General features: G+C 40.2%; 4 protein-coding genes across 5 annotated transcripts; 2 read left to right on the top strand and 2 right to left on the bottom strand.

The window, feature by feature from the left end:
- The first annotated feature begins 1,708 nt into the window (after positions 1–1,708).
- Positions 1,709–4,789, top strand: LOC114732814 (probable E3 ubiquitin-protein ligase LOG2). 2 transcript variants are annotated; one of them, XM_028920176.1, is made up of 4 exons: positions 1,709–2,281; positions 3,320–3,815; positions 4,045–4,210; positions 4,698–4,789. In XM_028920176.1, exons 1-3 carry the CDS (start codon positions 1,812–1,814, stop codon positions 4,165–4,167), a joined length of 1,089 nt encoding a protein of 362 aa, XP_028776009.1. In that variant the 5' UTR covers positions 1,709–1,811; the 3' UTR covers positions 4,168–4,210; positions 4,698–4,789. The 2 variants fall into 2 exon arrangements, with proteins under 2 accessions (XP_028776009.1, XP_028776007.1); XM_028920174.1 differs by lacking the exon at positions 4,698–4,789 and having other exon boundaries at positions 1,710–2,281; positions 4,045–4,521.
- A 774-nt stretch (positions 4,790–5,563) lies between these two features.
- Positions 5,564–7,688, bottom strand: LOC114732819 (uncharacterized). The gene is made up of 2 exons (XM_028920181.1): positions 7,313–7,688; positions 5,564–7,241 (listed from the first exon to the last, which is right to left on the bottom strand). Exon 2 carries the CDS (start codon positions 7,139–7,141, stop codon positions 5,714–5,716), a length of 1,428 nt encoding a protein of 475 aa, XP_028776014.1. The 5' UTR covers positions 7,142–7,241; positions 7,313–7,688; the 3' UTR covers positions 5,564–5,713.
- Positions 7,689–9,590: 1,902 nt separating this feature from the next.
- LOC114732775 (dystrophia myotonica WD repeat-containing protein) lies at positions 9,591–15,507 on the bottom strand. Its single transcript, XM_028920109.1, has 11 exons — positions 15,125–15,507; positions 14,329–14,643; positions 14,118–14,226; positions 13,930–14,023; positions 12,725–12,812; positions 12,541–12,624; positions 11,748–11,836; positions 11,540–11,635; positions 11,283–11,388; positions 11,108–11,200; positions 9,591–10,294 (listed from the first exon to the last, which is right to left on the bottom strand). Exons 1-11 carry the CDS (start codon positions 15,290–15,292, stop codon positions 9,899–9,901), a joined length of 1,638 nt encoding a protein of 545 aa, XP_028775942.1. The 5' UTR covers positions 15,293–15,507; the 3' UTR covers positions 9,591–9,898.
- Positions 15,508–15,569: 62 nt separating this feature from the next.
- On the top strand, positions 15,570–17,891 carry LOC114732813 (fasciclin-like arabinogalactan protein 11; the record flags this gene model as incomplete). Its single annotated transcript, XM_028920173.1, has 2 exons — positions 15,570–15,588; positions 17,153–17,891. Coding segments are annotated over 2 exons (669 nt in total), but the record flags the coding sequence as incomplete, so codon positions are not given.
- Between the last annotated feature and the right edge of the window lie 1,087 nt (positions 17,892–18,978).

The following is an 18,978-nucleotide window of genomic DNA, read 5'->3' as shown; positions in this document are numbered from 1 at the left end:
CGTTACATACCTTAAATTTTGTGAAGATTTGAGTTAGTTTCGGAGGTCAACTCTGCTTGTGTCATCAGGATTAAGTAAGCTGGGCGCAATCATAAAAGAAATGCCATGTTGGATTTCCACCTTCATTCTAAGATGCTGGTAAGTTTTAATGATAAATCTTAAACTTACGTTTTCTAAACTAATATTCCCATAATCGACACTGTGGACTGAATTATTCGGGCTTATATCCTCTCACGTCAATTTATTCCTTTTCTTAATTACGACGCAGTGTTTGAAATTGAACCTGAACTTGAACGAGTCTTATCCATCGTGTTTTTTACTTTGATTGTCTCATCCGAATCTGATCATACAGAATTTATCAGTGCCCCCCCGGGTCTATCTTATTTGATGATTTTTATTTAGACCAATTTCGAAGTTGACAACTTCAGCTAAACGCTGCTTTTTATTATTAATAATAACGACAAATACATGTTTAAGTTTTAAATCATTGTCATGTATTAAACGTAATATGCATGAATCAAATCCCTGACACAGGCTTGGGAATTATAGCCATGGCCAAGGGTGCCTACATCAAACAATATAAACAGCTAGCGTGTGATGAGGCATAAAAGTGACAATGGACAGTCCACTTGTGTTGACCATGTCATCTTCAAGATATTTAGGCGTTCTAAACCGCAAATCAGAGATGTAATACTAATTGTTTACCCAAAGACAAAGATATGATTAAATTTATGTGACATTATTGAGTCTTGCACCTATAATATCGCGATCAGATCATGAGATTCTTGCGGTGTCTTGAAAGTTTGCTCACCAACATGGCTAAATCCTCCATCTCCCCGTGAACCACCGGGATAAAGGTTTTACTCCCTCTTTCTGGAGGATGAATTTGACAAATTTCACGGTTCTGCAAAAATTACCAAATTTTATTCCAACTGCGAGGAAGAGAAACAGAAAATATCCAGTTTAACAAGCGTATGTTAACTATTTCCAGAAAATCACAGCAGGAACAACATGGAATTCTTTTGGGTAATTGACATGGAAAGTTGTTTACCAAGAAAAATTACCAGACACCACCGAACTTCCCTGCTGCAGTCTCAAAAGAAAAAAAGAAGAAAAAAACAGAAAGCTACAGTTATCGTACCGTGTGGGAAGCAACGCTATAGGCGGGATTAGGACCAGAATTTGCGATACTGTTATACGGATTTAGCATCAATTATTCATTCTTATACCTGATTTGATAGAATAGAAAAGAGAAATAATTTTAAAAAACGAAAACAAAAGGGAGTCACTTTATGGCAAGCTTCCAGTCCCTCATCAATGGTGTTCCTCGGTGGAGGTTTACGCAATCCCATTATGCCCGCCACCCAAACCTACCGAAAGATTCCATCTTTCTTTTTCTCTTTCGCGTTGCCTCTCCATCAATGCTCTGCGCATTGGTTCGCGTCCATGTTTCCTCCATCAGTCTCGTCCTCCTTAGCCCCTGAGTTTTCACAACAAGTCTGTAGCTCCTCCACGACAAGCCCTGAATCTTCATGTGCGCCAAGTCTCGGAATTGTTTCCCCTCTTCTTCAGGTGGCGTATGCTCGGTTTATCTTCTTGTGAATACTTCCAAGTTTGAATTCTCCCCTGTGATGCAAAGTGCTAGAAAGGAGACAAATTCTGCGTGTTCATACCTTCGGAACATCCGAAACATCCGGATTTTTTGGCCCATAGAGTAAAATCAGACAGAAACACTGTTTTATTTTATTTGAAAAAGGAGCTTCTGGATATTTTTCCTCATTTACAGCAATTTGAAAGAAGCCTCTCATTCCATGGGCAACATAGGAAGTAGCAGCGCTAACGGCCGTCGGAGAAGCAATAGCAGAAGGAATCATCCGCCGCCGCCGCCGTTTAGGCCGCAGCCAGAAATCGCGTCGAATCGGTCTGCGCTTCCAGCATCTACACATCAGACATCGCAATACCCAAACTCGAATCCTTCCCCGTATTTCCAGGACGCAGGTCACTATTCCTCTCCCCATCAGGCTATGCCGGCGCCTTTGCCGGCTCCTCTCGATCACCACCATCGCGCGAGGCCTCATCATCAAACGGACCCATCAAGGACGGGTGGAAGTTACCATTGCAGGCCTGCTATCCCTCCGCTTCCGTATGTAGAGCATCGGAAGGCGGTTACTATAAGGAACGATGTTAATGTCAAGAAGGAGACTCTAAGGATTGAACCCGATGAGCAAAATCCTGGGCGGTTCCTTGTTGCATTCACATTCGATGCCATCGTTGATGGGAGGTAACTTTTGTTACACCATTTTTAGCTGAATAAAGAAAATCTCTGCTATGATTTTCTATCGGATCATGTGAAGAGGATGCCTGCTTAAAGGATATCTGTGTTGTGTCTGGGAATTATATGCCGTCCGTTTGTATTACAGACTGTCATATGAAAGGTTGTTGATAGCTTTTGGGCTGCGAATCACCATTGTTCCTGTTTAATTTGAAAACTACAAATAAGATCGTTTGGTACGCAGTTTGCTATATGAAAACTATAAAACAAATCTGCAAGCCACTAACATCGCGCGCGCGCGCACAACTATTTTCACTTTGTTGTGCTTGCTAATTTGCTATCTGTTCATGCTGTGTTACGTTCTCAACTGTTGAAATTTGATGGCAACTTGGTTGTTAAACTATAATGACAATTTTTACGAGCATAGACGTTACTAGACTAAAGAGCGTATGCTTTGGATGGCTCACTTATTATTCTTCGACCATCTAATTTTGCGGATATTGGGTAAGTTTTCTGAGTAACAAATAGTCATCCCAATGTTAATGGTGATAAAATTCTTCAACAATATAGATGGTCCATGTGAGGAACAAAGACAATATCTGTTAAAGATTGTCAGTTTGGTCTCAAACTTAATTTATTAATGCTAAATTCTTTGTACATATCTCAAAAGACATTCAGCTGCACAATGTTATTTTCTTTTCCCTTCTTCTAAGGGGGGGGGGGTAACAACCACTTGCATAACTTTTATAAGTTGGCTTTATATAGCAATTCTTTTGGCAGAGTTGTAAAAGAAAATTAAATTATGATTAATAATTTACATAACTGGGAAGACTTAATGTATGTTTAGTTTAGTAATGAATTCGAAATGTTAGTGCTGATAAATGCTAAATTTCCGTTGTGTAAAAAAAAAATGCTAAATTTTCATTTCTGCGGGAATTTATCATGATGTCATAATCGTTATGATTGTGATGGAACATGGACATATTTTTAGTATTGTTCTTCATTTATCTGTTCTAATGGTGTTATTTCTTGTTATCTCCATTACAGCATCACCATTCTTTTCTTTGGTAAAGTAGATGATAGCTGCATCCTCACACCAATGAAGCAAAATATTCTAGGCCCCGTAACTGTAAGTTTCCAGCAAGGTCTTGGTCAGCAGTTTAGGCAGCCGATCGGAACTGGTATTGACTTTTCAATCTTTGAGGAGTCAGAATTATCAGAAGCGGGTGTAAGAGATGTGTTCCCTTTAGCAGTGAAGGCGGATGCTTCCTGTGAAAAACAAGATGGATCAAATGAAAATTTAACATCTGGCAACAGAAACTCTCAGATAACTCTCGCAGCATTTGGGAAGGAGAAAGGAGAATTCCGGGTAAAGGTAGTTAAGCAGATCTTATGGGTAAATGAAATGAGGTATGAACTGCAGGAGATATATGGTATTGGAAATTCAGTGGAGAGTGACCTGGACGAAAATGATTCTGGAAAGGAGTGTGTTATCTGCCTCTCAGAACCACGAGACACAACTGTTCTCCCCTGCCGACACATGGTACTTGCTGTATTCATTTCTCATTCAACGTTTATGAATAGATGTTGGTATGATGCTGATTGTACAGCACATGTCAATTTCCAGTAAAGTAATATCAAGTGTTTATCTCAGCCAAACTGAATGATTAGGATTTGTCTTCAATTAGTCTGTATTTGATATTGATGATCATATATATCAGTCCCCGACTTCATCTTGATATACGTTGGCTGCATTCCTTTGCTTGCTGCAGTGTTTGTGTAGCGGGTGCGCTAAGGTTCTGAGGTTTCAGACGAATAGATGCCCAATTTGCAGACAGCCAGTTGAGAGGCTTTTGGAGATAAAGGTCAATAATGATAACAGACCTGAGGACTGACATTAGTAAGATACCGAGCTGGTGCTTCCGGCTTCCAGACCCTGTAAAGCCCAACTATTATATTTGATATTTCTCCCATCGTTACAGTTTTCTTTCCCATACTTTTCCCAAATTTCAATTATGGAAATGGAGATTATGTATGGTAAGCGGTTCGAAAAGGACAGGTGGCTCACATATTACACCTCATTTGTACTATAAGCCAATATATACTGGTCTGGCGTTACACCAAAGTGGGTTGCCATGGAAAAATTTGTAATTACAAGTGTTGTTTCTTCAGGTGACTTATTGTTAAACTTTTATGATTGATGGTTTAGTCGCCCCTCACATATAACCAATAATTTGTTATGCTTCTGCCGACGGGTTTCCCATTTGCTGATAACTAGCTTTATCATTTACGTGGTAGTGGAGTATTTGCAAATTTTAAATCTTTGATTATCATTTCTTAACCGCTTTCATACATTCTAGTGACATTTTAACAGATATGGTTGTTGGATATTTTGTCTGGTTTAAACTGAAGCTGGACATTTCAGGTCACGGAGTGGGTGATGTCTCTGGGTAGTACTAGTAAAGAACATCAAGGGGTCAGTGATGACATTAACCATCATCTGTTTTCTCTCACCATGTAAATATGTTTTCCCCAAGAGTATTATAAAAACACCTGAGAACTGGTGTGTGTGTGTGTGTGGTGATCGTAGCATTTTTATCTCATAACTCATAAGCGGTTACTCCTTAGCTTTTTGGTCATGTTCTTCAGAAGGTACCGATTACTTAAGTTATAGACCTCTTTATGATCTGTCTGAGAAACCAAAAAGGGCGAAATATGATGAACTAAGATAATATACACATAATTATCAGTGCGGAGGACTGATTTAGTTAAAAGGGCAATTGAAGTCAAGCATTCCGTTGATGACTTTGGACTCAATAAAAGACGATGAAATTTATCTTGGCATGTATTAAGGAAAAAGGTAAGAGCGAGTCAACTCGAGTTCGTGCTGGACTATTGCTGGGAATTGGGATTACCAACTGTACATATATCTAATCATGACTCGCGTCAACGGATTTCTCTTTGGCGGCGATCCATGCATCGTGGAAGCAACACTATTATCAGAGCACGAAAAAGCGGCTAAGGTTCATCTTTCTGGTCACACAACAAAATTAACCATGCCTCGTTATCTTTTGTAGTTGTCGTACTAGGCTAAACCCAACCAAAAGCATTTGCGTATTTGTAAAATATCGATCTGCTGGGAATGCATCAATTTCACTTGATCTGGGGGACTTGGTGGCTTGCACCAAGCCAAGCCATTCCCAGCAATAATGGCAGATGATTACTCATGGTTTTCATGAAGTTAAGAATAGTTATTTTAACTTACGTTTAATACCAGGATGCACGCGCTGATTTCATTACCGAACGAGAATGATAATGGTTTTGGTGTAGCACTCCAGGCGTTCACTCATAAACAACAACCTCAACTGCAACAGAACGCAGTAGTTAAGACTTTAATCCTAAAATACATCAAACACAGGAATTCCTACATGGACGCAATCATCACCAACTGTTTTCATCTCCCCACCATTGGTGGACATAGACCCCATTGCTTCTGAGGCCCTTGTAGATATTCATGCAGCTTTCCTTCGTCTTCACACTTTGACCATCGCCGACGTCTGGGCAGCCCAGGAACAGCTCGTTAACGAAACATATAGCTCCGCTTTCAAATATGTCTGACAACAGCTTCATCTCAACCTCTCCAGCATTCATCTTCAGGACCACAAAATCCGCATTTTTCACAGTTTCTTTGAACCACGCAAGGATATCAAACTCTTCGTCTCCCACAAATGGATCCAGGTCGTTCCCGCTATAAATCTCAGCTGTAGTAAGCTTTCCATCCAATCCTGGATGATAAACAAATGCAATGCCAGGTCGTTTCACGTGGGATAACAGGATGGAAGTGTTGTAGTGGACAAAATAGACGCTGAAAGCTTTTTGATCGATGGGGTAAGATGGGATGAACCAATCACTGATATTGGTTTTGTTCAGAAGCTCACCTACTCCGATATCAATGTACACCAACCGTTTCCTACCAGAAATGTCCACAAACTTGGGTAAATACGACATCCCCTTCGCATAATCCAGAGGTCTTTCTTCCTCAAGCGGTTCCATCAGCTTTATGAAGGGCTTGGTAAAGGTAAGACTAGGACAATCAGGTGGAAGGGCATTCTGGTAGAAGACACTGGTTTCGGATCTTTTCTTGAAAACGATCAGATTAAATTCATTGATACATTTGACATGCACGATGCTGGAAGATCTCAGTGATGAAGACACTGGAGCAACGGACCTCATCACGTCATTTGGGTTTGAAGCGTCAGCACCCACAAGGAGGGCTCCGATTCCACCGGGCTTAAGGACGCGCTCAACCTCGAGCACAAGCGGATCAGGGACCGGAATGGTATCTAGGTCCTTGGAGAAGACGAAGTCGAATGAATGGTCGTGGTAATTAAGCTCGTACACAATTTTCTTCTGTTTGAGAGAATATGGGCGCGGTTTATTGAGACCAATGACACTGGAGAATCCCAACCGCTGCATTGCCGGGACAGCCATCGGCGACGCGTCTCCGATACAGAGACTTTTGGCACCGCAGTCCAAAAATTGTTTACCCATCAGCTCAGTGACTACATCGATAGTCAAATTGATATCTTGCTTGCAATTTATAGATTCGAATGAACCCCAAAAGGTGTCCATAACCCGAACATGGAACAAATATGAACCGGGAGTGACGGTTGCAGAATCCGAATCCGAATCCGAATCCGCCAGACAGTCATCGTAGGTGATGGGAGACATTGCTCCCGTATCGAAGGCGGGTAGGACGCGGAGCAAACAAACGATGGAAACAGCAGAGGCAAGCAAGAGTGTACCATAAAGGGCACGCCTCGCAATAGACTCGCGGAGTGTCTGGAGTCCAACGTCTGTTTTATCCATGACGGGTTTGAAAGTTGATGGCCGGAAAAGAGCACGCGAGACAGATATCTGAGAAGAAATGAAGTCGGGAGGCAGAGTAGCTTCTCAAAAAGGAGACAACCTGGATGAATAAAACTAGTGAGAAAATGATTGCCGAAACACAGGAGAGATGCAGAATAAGCGAGCACAAACCCGGTGGAAGTGGGATTCGCATCCAGGAGGATAGCCATTATTTTGAAACCTTGACTCTCCTCGGAGCCCTATTAGGCACGGGCTCGTACCAGCTCTCACCCACGTTTGGAGCACTGAATTGCCACACGAACCCAGGAGATCAACTCGTAGCTCGCAAACTTTGGATTCAGTGAGTGATAAAAAGCACAGGGGCTGAGAAGAAGAAGAAGAAGGCAAGTTGAGTTTAGATTTAGAGCCGGGGGGAAGGAAGCTTCGGTGAACTCCAGGGAGTGAGCAGGAAAGAATAATGGGAGAGAGTTGGGGAAAATATAGAGAAAGAAACAGGGTGCAAAGCAGATCAACGACTCGGCTTTGGCTTTTCCGGTTTACCCCTGGTAGTCTCTGCACTCCACTTGAATTTATTTACACGATTTTTTAGAATTTAATTATTAATCGTTCGAAAAATTTGGGGGGGGAGGCGAGGCTTACGTGGCAGAAGGTGAAGAGGACGCGTGGGTGCATGGGGGCAATGGACCCCGTGGGCGTTGGGGCGGGGATAGCCAAGCACCCAGTGTACTTACTAATTAGGAAGCTTTTCGGCTTTTGTTTGTTTATGAATGATACGACATCTTTAGGCACGAAATAGCGGGTGCATTCTCATAAACTATATGGTACGAATGGAGCAGTGGGGTTCTAACTTCGAACACCGCATTTGATTATCAGAATTCGCAGCGAAGCGTGTCGCATTATGAGGGGAGACGTACAGAGACACTCTGTTTGCTGTTAACCAAAGCTATGGGGAACGTGCGATGCATATTATTTTTTTTTAAAAAGAAAGAAAAGGTTGTTCCTGGTACATCGTGGCCGAGGTGGGGTGCTTTGGAATAAAATTCCAATTAGAATTAATAAATTAAACAGAAAAGAATGAGATCAGGTGTTTGATGACATGATTGAGGTCATTAGCTGCTCCATGATGCGCCCAAGCTGTCATTCTCATATTTTATTAGTAACAACGAGAGCTACTTTTTTCCACCCCAGCTTGCCATTGCCATATAACATATGATGTCTCCAAAACGTTGAAGTTAAACCCCTCTTCCCCAAGTTACCCTTCAATTTTAGCAACGCTTGTAAGCATTACGGAAGTGCAGCCTGTGATGTGATTTCAACGTCGTCGCCAAGACAGTCGTGAACTTCCTCACTGATCTTTATTTTTGTCTTCCACCTGGTTTTTTTGTCAAGTTAACTAAATCACATATACTCTGTCCTACCCCTTGATTCTTGATACGAGATATCTTAAAATTTTAATCAAACATTAGTGACTCATCATTTCACAAAAAAGAAAAAAAAATTTCATCTCCTTCCTCCTTCCCCTCTCCCCTCAATAACCTATACCAATTAGAAGGTAATCCTTGAAAAATTTACAAAAACTTTACAATTTTTTTTTTTAGATTTAACCAATTCTAGCAACTTTTCTTACTTTCATAAAAATATAGTAAATAGAACCCTTTTTTTGGCCAACAGTAAATAGAACCTTATGAACGAGCGGATGGAGTGTTGTATAAGCTCAACCTTTGTTGATGCTTCAAACGTCCTAGTTACTGTCAATAATTTCTTTCTCCACCATGCTTTTCAGTCTGCCGTTTTTAATCTTTTCTAAGAACGAACCATCATAAAGTGACAATATGATTACATAAATTTGGAGGGGGAAAAAAAACAAAGTAATTGTATAACGTAAACATGGCTGGGGATGTTTTAAGTTTTTCTTTTCGTTTCTTTTTTTGGTTTTTTTGTCATTTATTTCGCTCAGAAAAAACTGCACTAGCCATGGGCCAACGGGTTCATTCAGGCCATTTGCTGAGCCCATTGACATTTTGCCGGGCACCCATGCGTATACCCTCGTATACTGGTCTGAGACGCTTCCAGTGGTGAAACGATGGATCACGTCCAGTCGCCTACATCGTCTATTAGCTCTCTCATCCCCTGGAATGCTTCTGATTTCATAATATTAATCACTAAGAAACTTCCATTCTCATTCCCTCTTCCCATATCTATCACTACTATTATGTTCCCCAAGGCAGAGAGAAGACCAATCTCATATTAGGAAGTGGCCAAGGGGCCCTTCTAATAACTACTGCATGGAATTTAGGTTTTCCAAACACCCCCCCGGGGGGGGGGGGGGACCAGCCGGCAAACACGAGAGAGAGATCTAAGACTAAAAGTGCCTTTCGCATGTCCTCCAAATTGTGTGAATCCCATAAAAGAACAAAATAAAAAAAGTGACATCCAAGAGCCAACAGAATAAATAAGGAAACCGATGCACTTTAAAGTACAAGGTAACCGGGGATCAATTTCACATTATTCCTGTTATTAGATCTACTCTGACCACAGCCGTTTTCTAATTACAGATGGAATTGATAGAGAATTCTCTCATCCTCTCTTTGCCATCGATGGCATGCCATGCTCATCCTTGAATATACAGTAGGACCAGTTGGTTCATCTTATGAGACAATCATGTGAAAACTAGGAAACCAACCGGATAAAACGATAATCAACCAAGTAAAAAAAAAAAGGGATTCAATTCCCTTTAGATTGACAGAATATAATCAGTCATTGTTTGTAACTAGCATTGCTAACCTTGCTTGTAAGTAGTGGTCTCTCCCTCAAGGTGGCAGCTAACAAGGTTTCAGAGCTGCTTGGCTGGCTCTCAGCTATCCCTGGTCGCGTCCAGATTTTAATGTGTCCTTCCCGACAGGCAGTGAGTACGGATTCCTGGGTAAATATCAAGCCTGAAAGGGGTTCAGTGTGCGCACGATGAGCAACCAGAGGCGAGATTTTTGGAACGTCACGCATGCTTGGAGCAGGTTGCAGTGTGCCCAATGGGACAACACTGTCCCAGTGAGATGACTGGCTCCCAGCACTGTATGTGGGGGATCCACCAGGTGCACGCCGCAATGGTACCACAATCTCATCCATTTCCAGGTCCCAAAGAAGCAATTGTGTATCCTGGCCAGTAAAGTATCTTAATTCTAGCAATTGAGCAGTATAGGAGTTTCAATAATGCAAAATATGCAAAGAAACAAGTTGGCAATTTCAGAAATATATCAATAAAGTGACAAATGTCGTGATCGCACATATGAAAGGCCATTTTCACCATTCTGACAGCATCACTTGTGTGATACACTTGTCTTTAAAACTTGTTATAGCAAAGCCGTGTGACACATTTTATAAGAAATTCATGATCCGTTATTCTTCATGAAGGCAAATTTCAGCCAGTTCAAAATTTCCTCTCTAGATTGGTGATTATTCAGCAAGTTGATCGTTACCTAAAATCATTTTCATAAATTACACACCATTCTCATCAAACAATCTGCAATACAATTTACATAAAGAAGCTTTTATACCAAGGGGCCCTATCCACCAGGTAACTAGAATTGCCTAACAATCATATCGAATCTGAAAGCTGCTAAAAGCCTTCAACCAGTACTTAATCACCAAGCGAGTACAGTTATGTGAACTTGTCTTCCTCATTCATTTATGTTTCAACATGTACTTTAATTTTCTCCTATAAGTATCGAGACATCGAGAAACAAAAGACATCTAACTATCAGCAAACTTTATCATGAGCAGGCAAAGAGAACTTACGTTCAAAACAAAAAATATATATTATAGAATGAAAAAAATTTCATGTGAAGATCACGTTCTTGGGTTAGGGGGAAAAAGAAAAAAACAAGAAGAAGATCAAGTTCTTGGAACTTAAAACTGCCAAAACTACCGAGGACATGTCTTCTTTTTTCTCTTTTCAAAACGCTATAGTACCTGACCAACAGATCCAAACCGATACATAACAGTTTCAGTATTATCATTTGAATTTGGTGGTGTCCAATATGAATCGAAAGCCACTCCGCTGACCTGTAACAGCATGTGGAACATCTTAATTCAGTGCTATGACTACAAATATATAATGCTTGCTGCAAATTAAAAAGATACTTACCCATGAGTTGTGTCCTTCACCCCATGCCACAACCTTCCGGTCCTCCATGCTCCAAACTTGCACAAGATCATCTTCTCCTCCAGTCAAAATATATTTTGCATCCATGCTGTTAAGCAGTTTTTGATTATAGTTTTACAATCTCATTGTGCTAAATAAGATCTAATAAATTCTTGTGCAATACATAAACGAAAGATGGAAATGAATCCAAAAATGGCCGTCCACTCTTACAAAATTGACTTGGACCAAACATGTCTCACCTCCAAGCACAACATAACAAAGCACCATAATAACTTTTACCACCACATATAAGTTGTTCCTTAGAGAAATCAAACACTCGCAAATAGCCTGAATGAAGTAAGTCAGATAAGATCAATAAGGTGTTTTTGCAAGAAAACCTAGAAAAGCAGCAGAACCACCAAATACTGATGGTGTTTAAATGAATAAATTTAATCATATACCATCTCTCCAACAGTTGCTAAGTATGCCCCATCATTTGAGAAAGAAATACTGTTAATTGAACCCTGGCATATATGCCATCTGGCTACTGGATTACTCTGCATAGAATATGTTTGGGGGAAAAATTGGGGTTAACAAACAAGGGGTGAGGATTAAATGAAGCTGATTCATTCTTATGCTGCAAGTAAAATTCATGGGAATTGGGAGTTTAGTCCTGAAAGTCATGCCACAAATAAGGCTGAAGATCACTACATAAAAAACCCCCATAACATCTGAAGGACATATTGATATATAAAGATTTCCAAAAATACTTCCAACGTGTCAATAAAGATGGCTTGCATGTTCCACAGTACAGATTATGTGAAGAAATGTCATTCTAAAACAGCACAGGACTTAAGTTGTAAACCACTTAGATAGTGAAGATCGAGGATAAATAAACAAATGATCTTACATTGACTGCCCCATGAAATCATTCAAACCACCTAACGTTACAAGGAAAATGAAAAAATTATAGACAACTGCAAAATATAGAATCCATCACAAATAAAGTATGCTTATAAAACCTGAAAGTTTACAATACTAAAGTTGGAGTTGTCTGTTCCACTTTTTCCTTGTTTGAACTATAACTCATGTCAATAGGTAAAATATATGGTTCTGATAAAACATGTGTCAATGGATAATCATTACAGAACAGAAATAGATTTTGATAAATATAATAATTTTACAAATGTTAAACTTTTTAGAAATGCAGTTACCCTACCCACACTTTGCTTAGAAACTAATTAGACATCAAACTCAATACCTTACTGTAACGTGCATGAGAAACAGAAAATTGAGCTTGATCTTTAATAACTGGGAATGAAGAATCTCCAGCACCATCTTTGTTCTGAAATGGGAGGAAAGCTAGCATATGACCAAGTTACAGGAAAAATCCTCATTATATAAGAACCTTGAAATAAGCATCTCTCTATATAAATGAGGCTTGCCTTTTCATATACAAACAAATTCCCATCGGCATGAGCAACAACAAAAGCACCATCACCTCCAGGAATCCATGCAATACTAGTACAACGACTGTCCAAAGTAACAGATATCAATCAAGTTAGATTCCAGACAGCACCTAAAAACAATATTCTACTATGTATGAAAGTTCTTTAAAGTAGCTCAAGACTAAATAAAATCTTGATAAAGCTAATAATTTAGGGAAGTGGCTTCTAACTTGCCAAAAATTAAGTGCACACATGCATGTGTGTGTGTCTGCATGTGAAAAATAAACCAATTGTACACAAACAAACAACATTTCAGCACTGACTAAACTTTATTCAAGAAGTGAAGCATGCACATAATGCAATGCAGGAGGTAGAAATTAGTACCACAGGACAAGACCAGCAGACAAACACTATAAGAAGTAAATACAATAAAATTTATCCTTAGGCTCTTCATTTTAATGGGGATCAAAACTCCTTGAAAGTAGATTTGAAATTCCCTGTGTAACACAACTAACTCAGGACCTTAATGGAATTTCGGGTTAAGAACCCAATTTGAGTATTTTGGATCAGTAATGAGCAAGTGCACTGGAGTTTTTCCTTTAATTTACTGATAACTTTCGCAGCAGGTAATACCAAGAAACAAAGCTTTCCTATAAAAGTCACAAGCTCAAGGGGCGGAGGCAGGAAACATTAGAACTTGATGAAAGAAAATATCATCCCTCGCTGTAAGACTTGACACAGCTCCCGCTCTCTTAGATGTCAGAAGTGTGGTGGGTGCCAAATCAAGGCCGGCCTGACTCAAAGATTTTATGGCATATGGTCCCTAGACTACAACACCATTGGACCACGTCAATTACCATGGACTGAACTACAAAACATAAAATGAGATCTTATACTAACCAAACCAATAAAGACAGCTCAAAAGCATGAAACTCAACACCCCCATATATACAAGCTCTATGAACAACTTCACATATGATGGCCAATGCCAATCTAATACCAAAACACCAATATTTATGCTCATTCAGGGGCCAGCAAGACAACCATCTATACAATCACTAACTAATACAGAAAGAAACCTATATAAAGAAACCTTCTCAACCACATAAAGTTGCCAAGACCTGGGAATGCAACGAAATACACCCAAGGCCATGAAACCAGACGGCCACTTATGTCAACGCCAAGAATGAATCAACTCTTGCCTGTTATTGACAGAACCATCTTTGTTGTAATGATGAGCTCCTATAAGCTTTTTACCCACATCCTGTAATTGCTGTCTCAGTGACACAGAGTAGACTACAATAATAAACACAGGAGAAATAAATTCATAAAGCATAAATATACATTAAAAAAGAAAGAAGGAAGGTTTGCAATTTATCGAACTATTTACCATCACCCGTACTCAAACCGATAATCAAATCATGGCCATCCTTTGCTTCCTGATCAAAGGCGTGGCACACAGGATTTGAATTACTGAAGTGAATGGACTTTATGGGATCCTACATCCAAACAAGAAACGCCTAATATACCAAATCCAAAATCCCCTCTCACCCCTTGAAAAAGTAAGAATAACAATAATTCAAAGTCCATCATCTGTATACCTTGTCTTGAGAATTCAAATCACTAACAAAAATTGCATCACCAACATTGAAGATCAAGTACGTTCCTTTGCCATCAAAATTTGAATTAGCCAATAAACTACTTGAACTTGAGGCACCAAGAGAACCAATCCTACTGTTCACTCCAATACTCTTGCTGCTACCATTTCCACCAACAAAACTAAGTGCGCGGCTTCCATTGCCACCTCCCAACAATCTAGCAGCTGCTGACCGTACCCCACTGCTGGCACTAAAACTTGATGGTGGGGCAGTTGGCGTTGAAGGAGCTGGCTTCTCCTTGAGATGTGCAAGAGTTACCTAATAAATTAATCAAACAGCAATATGCTGCTAAGATAAAAGACATATTGCAACAGTGAAGGGAGAAACACATGCTTGAAAATGAAAACCACTCTCTTAGGAGATTGGTCTTTCAGGATGAACACCGAAACAAAACAAAACAGAATAGCTCGACGATATTAAGAACAATAGGTGAACTGAGAATAACATGAACACTTTACTCGTTGATTCTCCGAGTCAATGAATTAAGTAAGGACTTATATAACCCAAAGTAACGTTTCATAGAATGATACAAGTTGTCTTTGTTTTATTTTTTCCAAAAAAAAAAAAATACACTGGGTGTCAGAAACTCAAATGAACCAAATTTAGTAAAAAAAGTATCTAACCCTAGGAACAAAAACAAGAATCCTCATCGATTCAACTAAATGGTCGTTATGGAAACATCCATCCTTTTTATATAAAACAAATACACAAATATAAAGGAAAGGAAAATTGAGATGACCTGAGTGACTGTTTTCCCGTGGGCATAGTGAAGGAGGGCGGAAGGATGCGTCTTCTCGTACTGAAGCTTGTAGCGACCTTCAGGAGTCTTAAAATAAGTCTTGAGACCAGGGGATTGGGCGGTAGCGGACGAAGACGGGGATATCATGCCGTTGGGTGCGTTGATCATGGTGGCGATTAAGATGCGGACAATAACATAGGATCATGACACTAGGGCTCGAAACCTTGAATTTATTTGAATTGAATTGAGTGCTTCTCCCTGCTCTGCCGGTAGTCTTCTCCTCCGCAGCTCTTTTCCCCGTTTTTCACTGTTCGTATGCTATGTCTTCCTAGTTCCAATGGCTTCCGGATCAAAAACGGGTTCACATCATTAGATTTTAGTTTGCTGTGGTTTTGCGGCTTATTAAAACGCTGCGAACTGCAAATTGAAATTGAAATTGAAATTTTCTGATACAAAACAAAAGGGTCCACAATTTCACACACACACACACACACAGGGGGTACCCTCCAGTCAACTTATGGGATGCCCCTCCCCAAAGGTGGCCCAAAAATATACCTTGGAGTGCAAGACGCCATTTCATATGGTAAGCCTGTTCCTCTTACGGCCCTCAATGGTTCTGCATATTGGGCCCAAATAATGGACTAATTCTAAAATCGACGAACTTCGGGTTGCACCGCTGCAGATGCATAGAAACAACTCAAACAAGTAAAAATAAATAAATAATATAAAAAAATTTATATAATCCCATTTTTCTCTTTAAAAAACTCATATCCTCTATCCGTATAAGAATAATGATGATAGAAAGAAACTAATCAGGGTCAAGTAAACAAACAAACAAATAAAAAACTGTTAACGTGTTTGAGCATTGGAACTCTGATCTTCTGGCCATAACAATTATTCTATGTGGGCGATAATTGGTGGGCAGACGATAAAGCAAACAGAAAAAAATGACGCAAAATGTCGTAAATGGTTCGAGCTCAGCTATCCCCCCAACGTCTACCTTCAAATCGGAAACCTTGTACCCTCTCTTCTTCCTTAATCTTCAACCTTACTAGTCCAGCTTTGATCTTGTGAAGACTCCCTGTTGTTTTAAATGCCTCCTCAAGAGTACAACACTCCTGATTCTGAGCTCTGTGAAGCACAGGAATTTCATTTCGTTTTAATCTTGCACAGGAGCATTCTCTGTACCTAAAAGTAGCATTTTATTTAACAGTTTAGACAAGTCTAACTTCAAATCTGAAACCCTCTTCCAAACCGGTGCGCGCGCGCGCATTTATAATAGCGAAGCGAAGTTGCTGGGCTGTATACGTCAAATGCATAATTTTGCCGATCTTCTCGTTGAGCAAACTTGCATTTCTCATCCATGAGAGCTGTGAACACATCTTTAGGCCAAGGAAAAAAAAAAAAATACTTTGAAGCGTCGAATCTCATTGATTATGCGGACTAACACTGAATGAAGAATTATTCGAAGTTCTGCAGTTAAATTGAGCTCTAACAAACCCAAGCAAATCAATTTGGGTAGTTCATGATCATGAGTAATAAAGCAGAGAAGATAAGGGTGTCCCGAAAATCAAGATGCAAAGGCCAACATCGGTCCCGCCACGAGAACCTTGAAACTAAAGCAAGCATGAACATTTAGATCAGTAGTTTGGTTTGTCCAAGCAATACCCAAAAACAACACTCATTGACATTTCAGCCCCACATCATCAATCAGCCAATCTTACCTGTTTTTCCTGCTTCTCGAAGCAATTCTCCCTCTAATATATCAGATTCACAGGGGAAATTTTTAATACACTGACGTCCTCTTGCCACCTTCCATTGCAACCTTTCACCAAACTTTTACCAATCACATTCCACTCACTCCCTTCATTATATATCTCCAGCACCTTCTTCCTCTCCACTTACTACAACTTAGTGCTCTTTGCTCCTCAGAAAGCCTGCGTCAATGGCAAATTTACGTTTCTCCTCTGTTCTGATCCCTTTTGTTCTTATTCTTCCATAAAATTTCTGCTCAGACAGCACCAACAGCACCAGCAGGCCCCACCAACATAACCCAAGTCCTGGAGAAGGCAGGCCAGTTCACTACCTTCATCAAGCTTCTCAAAGCTACTCAGGTGGCGGACAGAATCAATTCTCAGCTCAACAACTCAAACCAAGGCCTCACGATCTTCGCACCCACTGACAATGCCTTTGCCACCCTAAAATCAGGCGCTCTCAACTCAATCAATTCCCAGGAACAGCTCCAGCTCGTGCAGTTCCATATCCTCCCCAGTCTCTACACTATGTCCCAATTTCAGACTGCCAGCAACCCCTTGCAGACGCAAGCCGGAAATGGAGGCGACGGCCAATTCCCCCTCAACGTCACAACCTCCGGAAACCAAGTGAACGTAACCACCGGAGTGTCGTCGACGCAGCCGTCGCTAATACTTTACAGTGACAACCAGCTCGCTGTGTATCAGGTAGATCAGGTGCTTCTTCCTTTGGCGCTTTTTGGCGCGCCCCCCACGGCAGCACCGGCACCGGCGCCAAGTAGGCCCGAGAAAAATGTCCGACCTTCCGATTCTCCTTCTTCAACTACACCGGTTGATACTTCAAGTGTGCTGGGTCTCAATGTCCTGAGAGGGAAAGGGGTTATCCTCAGTATTGCAGTATTGTTATTGCTTGCTGCAAAGCTGTAAAATGTTCTGAATGTAACTGAGAATTGTTTGTCACTGAAATATACTCCTGAGCGGAGAAGGCTTGCGTGCGCGCGTGCTAGTTTCTTGTTTCTTAAAGACTACATAACGAACACAAAAGCGACCCTCTAACTCAAACTTGCAGGCGTTAAATCTCCGTCATGTAGTTGTGTGAAAAGAGAATATGAAGATTTTCAGGTAGGCCCATGTGGCCCAACAAAACTAACAGTGGGTGGTGGGGATTCATTCGTCACAAAGCAAAAGTATTGGGGATCACATATTAATGGAGGTAGCTTTTGGTCCAAGAGAAGCTGGGACTTGCCCAAAGTGAGACTCTGATCACTACTATCATAAACCATGGAAGCTTTATGAGAAGATAAAACCCCAGCTTTTAAATTTTTGTTTACCAAAAAGGGCCGGCTTTTGAGCACAGCAGTGGTGTGGATGCGAGCTTAAAAGTCAGTGGCAGGAATCATCAGCCTTCAAACAAACGTGCATAACTGAAGAATTTCTCAGGCAGGGCCCAAGTACGAAGCTCAACAGTTTGTGCGTGTGATTTGTGAGCCAATGATATTAACAGATAATTTATTCAATAATAGCATCTATATTAAGCCTGCATTGAGGGGAAAAAAAGAAGGCAACATGAACAATTTAATAAATTAAATAAATAATAGTAGACTACAAATTTCACATAAAAAATAAAGCTTTATTTCTCAAGAATAATTTAATAGTTAAAAAGTAGAGAAGTGAAAGGGAATAATTGAACTGTGGATGAAGGGGAGGGGGACCTGTGTTTCCATGCTCACTATTTGGTAAATGCCGCCACTGATTTCCCAGTAGCCCATGTCTGCTGTAATATGATACTTGACACTTGACAGGGTTCCCATGTTTGGTTTGTGTGGGGATTGATTTACAAGCTTCGCATAAACATGACGGATTATTTTGGAAAAGTTGACAAATACTGGGGAATATTTTTCAAATTTTTTAATACTAAAGTATTTTTAGTTTTGTAATCTTAAAACTGTTAATAAAATATCATAATATTAAGATCTTAAGTGTAAATAAAATGTTTTTAAATTTTAATGACATAAATGATAATTTTATTTTTTTCAAAAAAAATCAAATTCATTCAGTGAAGGAAGGACTTGATTTCCCTCCGGGGGGGAGGCTAAAGAAAAG

Source organism: Neltuma alba, unplaced genomic scaffold, assembly GCF_004799145.2.
Source record: "Neltuma alba isolate B1F8T4 unplaced genomic scaffold, ASM479914v2 tig00012937_pilon, whole genome shotgun sequence".
Taxonomy (NCBI): Eukaryota; Viridiplantae; Streptophyta; class Magnoliopsida; order Fabales; family Fabaceae; genus Neltuma; species Neltuma alba.
Note: the sequence above shows the minus strand (reverse complement) of the source record. Positions and strands in the feature narration are given on the sequence as shown.

Coding starts and splice junctions, on each gene's coding strand:
- LOC114732814 (XM_028920176.1), top strand. CDS start 1,812: ATGGGCAACATAGGAAGTAGCAGCGCTAACGGCCGTCGGAGAAGCAAT. Junction 2,282..3,319: donor GATGCCATCGTTGATGGGAG/GTAACTTTTGTT, acceptor TCTCCATTACAG/CATCACCATTCTTTTCTTTG. Junction 3,816..4,044: donor TTCTCCCCTGCCGACACATG/GTACTTGCTGTA, acceptor TGCTTGCTGCAG/TGTTTGTGTAGCGGGTGCGC.
- LOC114732819 (XM_028920181.1), bottom strand. CDS start 7,141: ATGGATAAAACAGACGTTGGACTCCAGACACTCCGCGAGTCTATTGCG.
- LOC114732775 (XM_028920109.1), bottom strand. CDS start 15,292: ATGATCAACGCACCCAACGGCATGATATCCCCGTCTTCGTCCGCTACC. Junction 11,636..11,747: donor GCATACTTAGCAACTGTTGG/AGAGATGGTATA, acceptor ATCTGACTTACT/TCATTCAGGCTATTTGCGAG. Junction 10,295..11,107: donor GGTTTGGATCTGTTGGTCAG/GTACTATAGCGT, acceptor TTTACTGGCCAG/GATACACAATTGCTTCTTTG.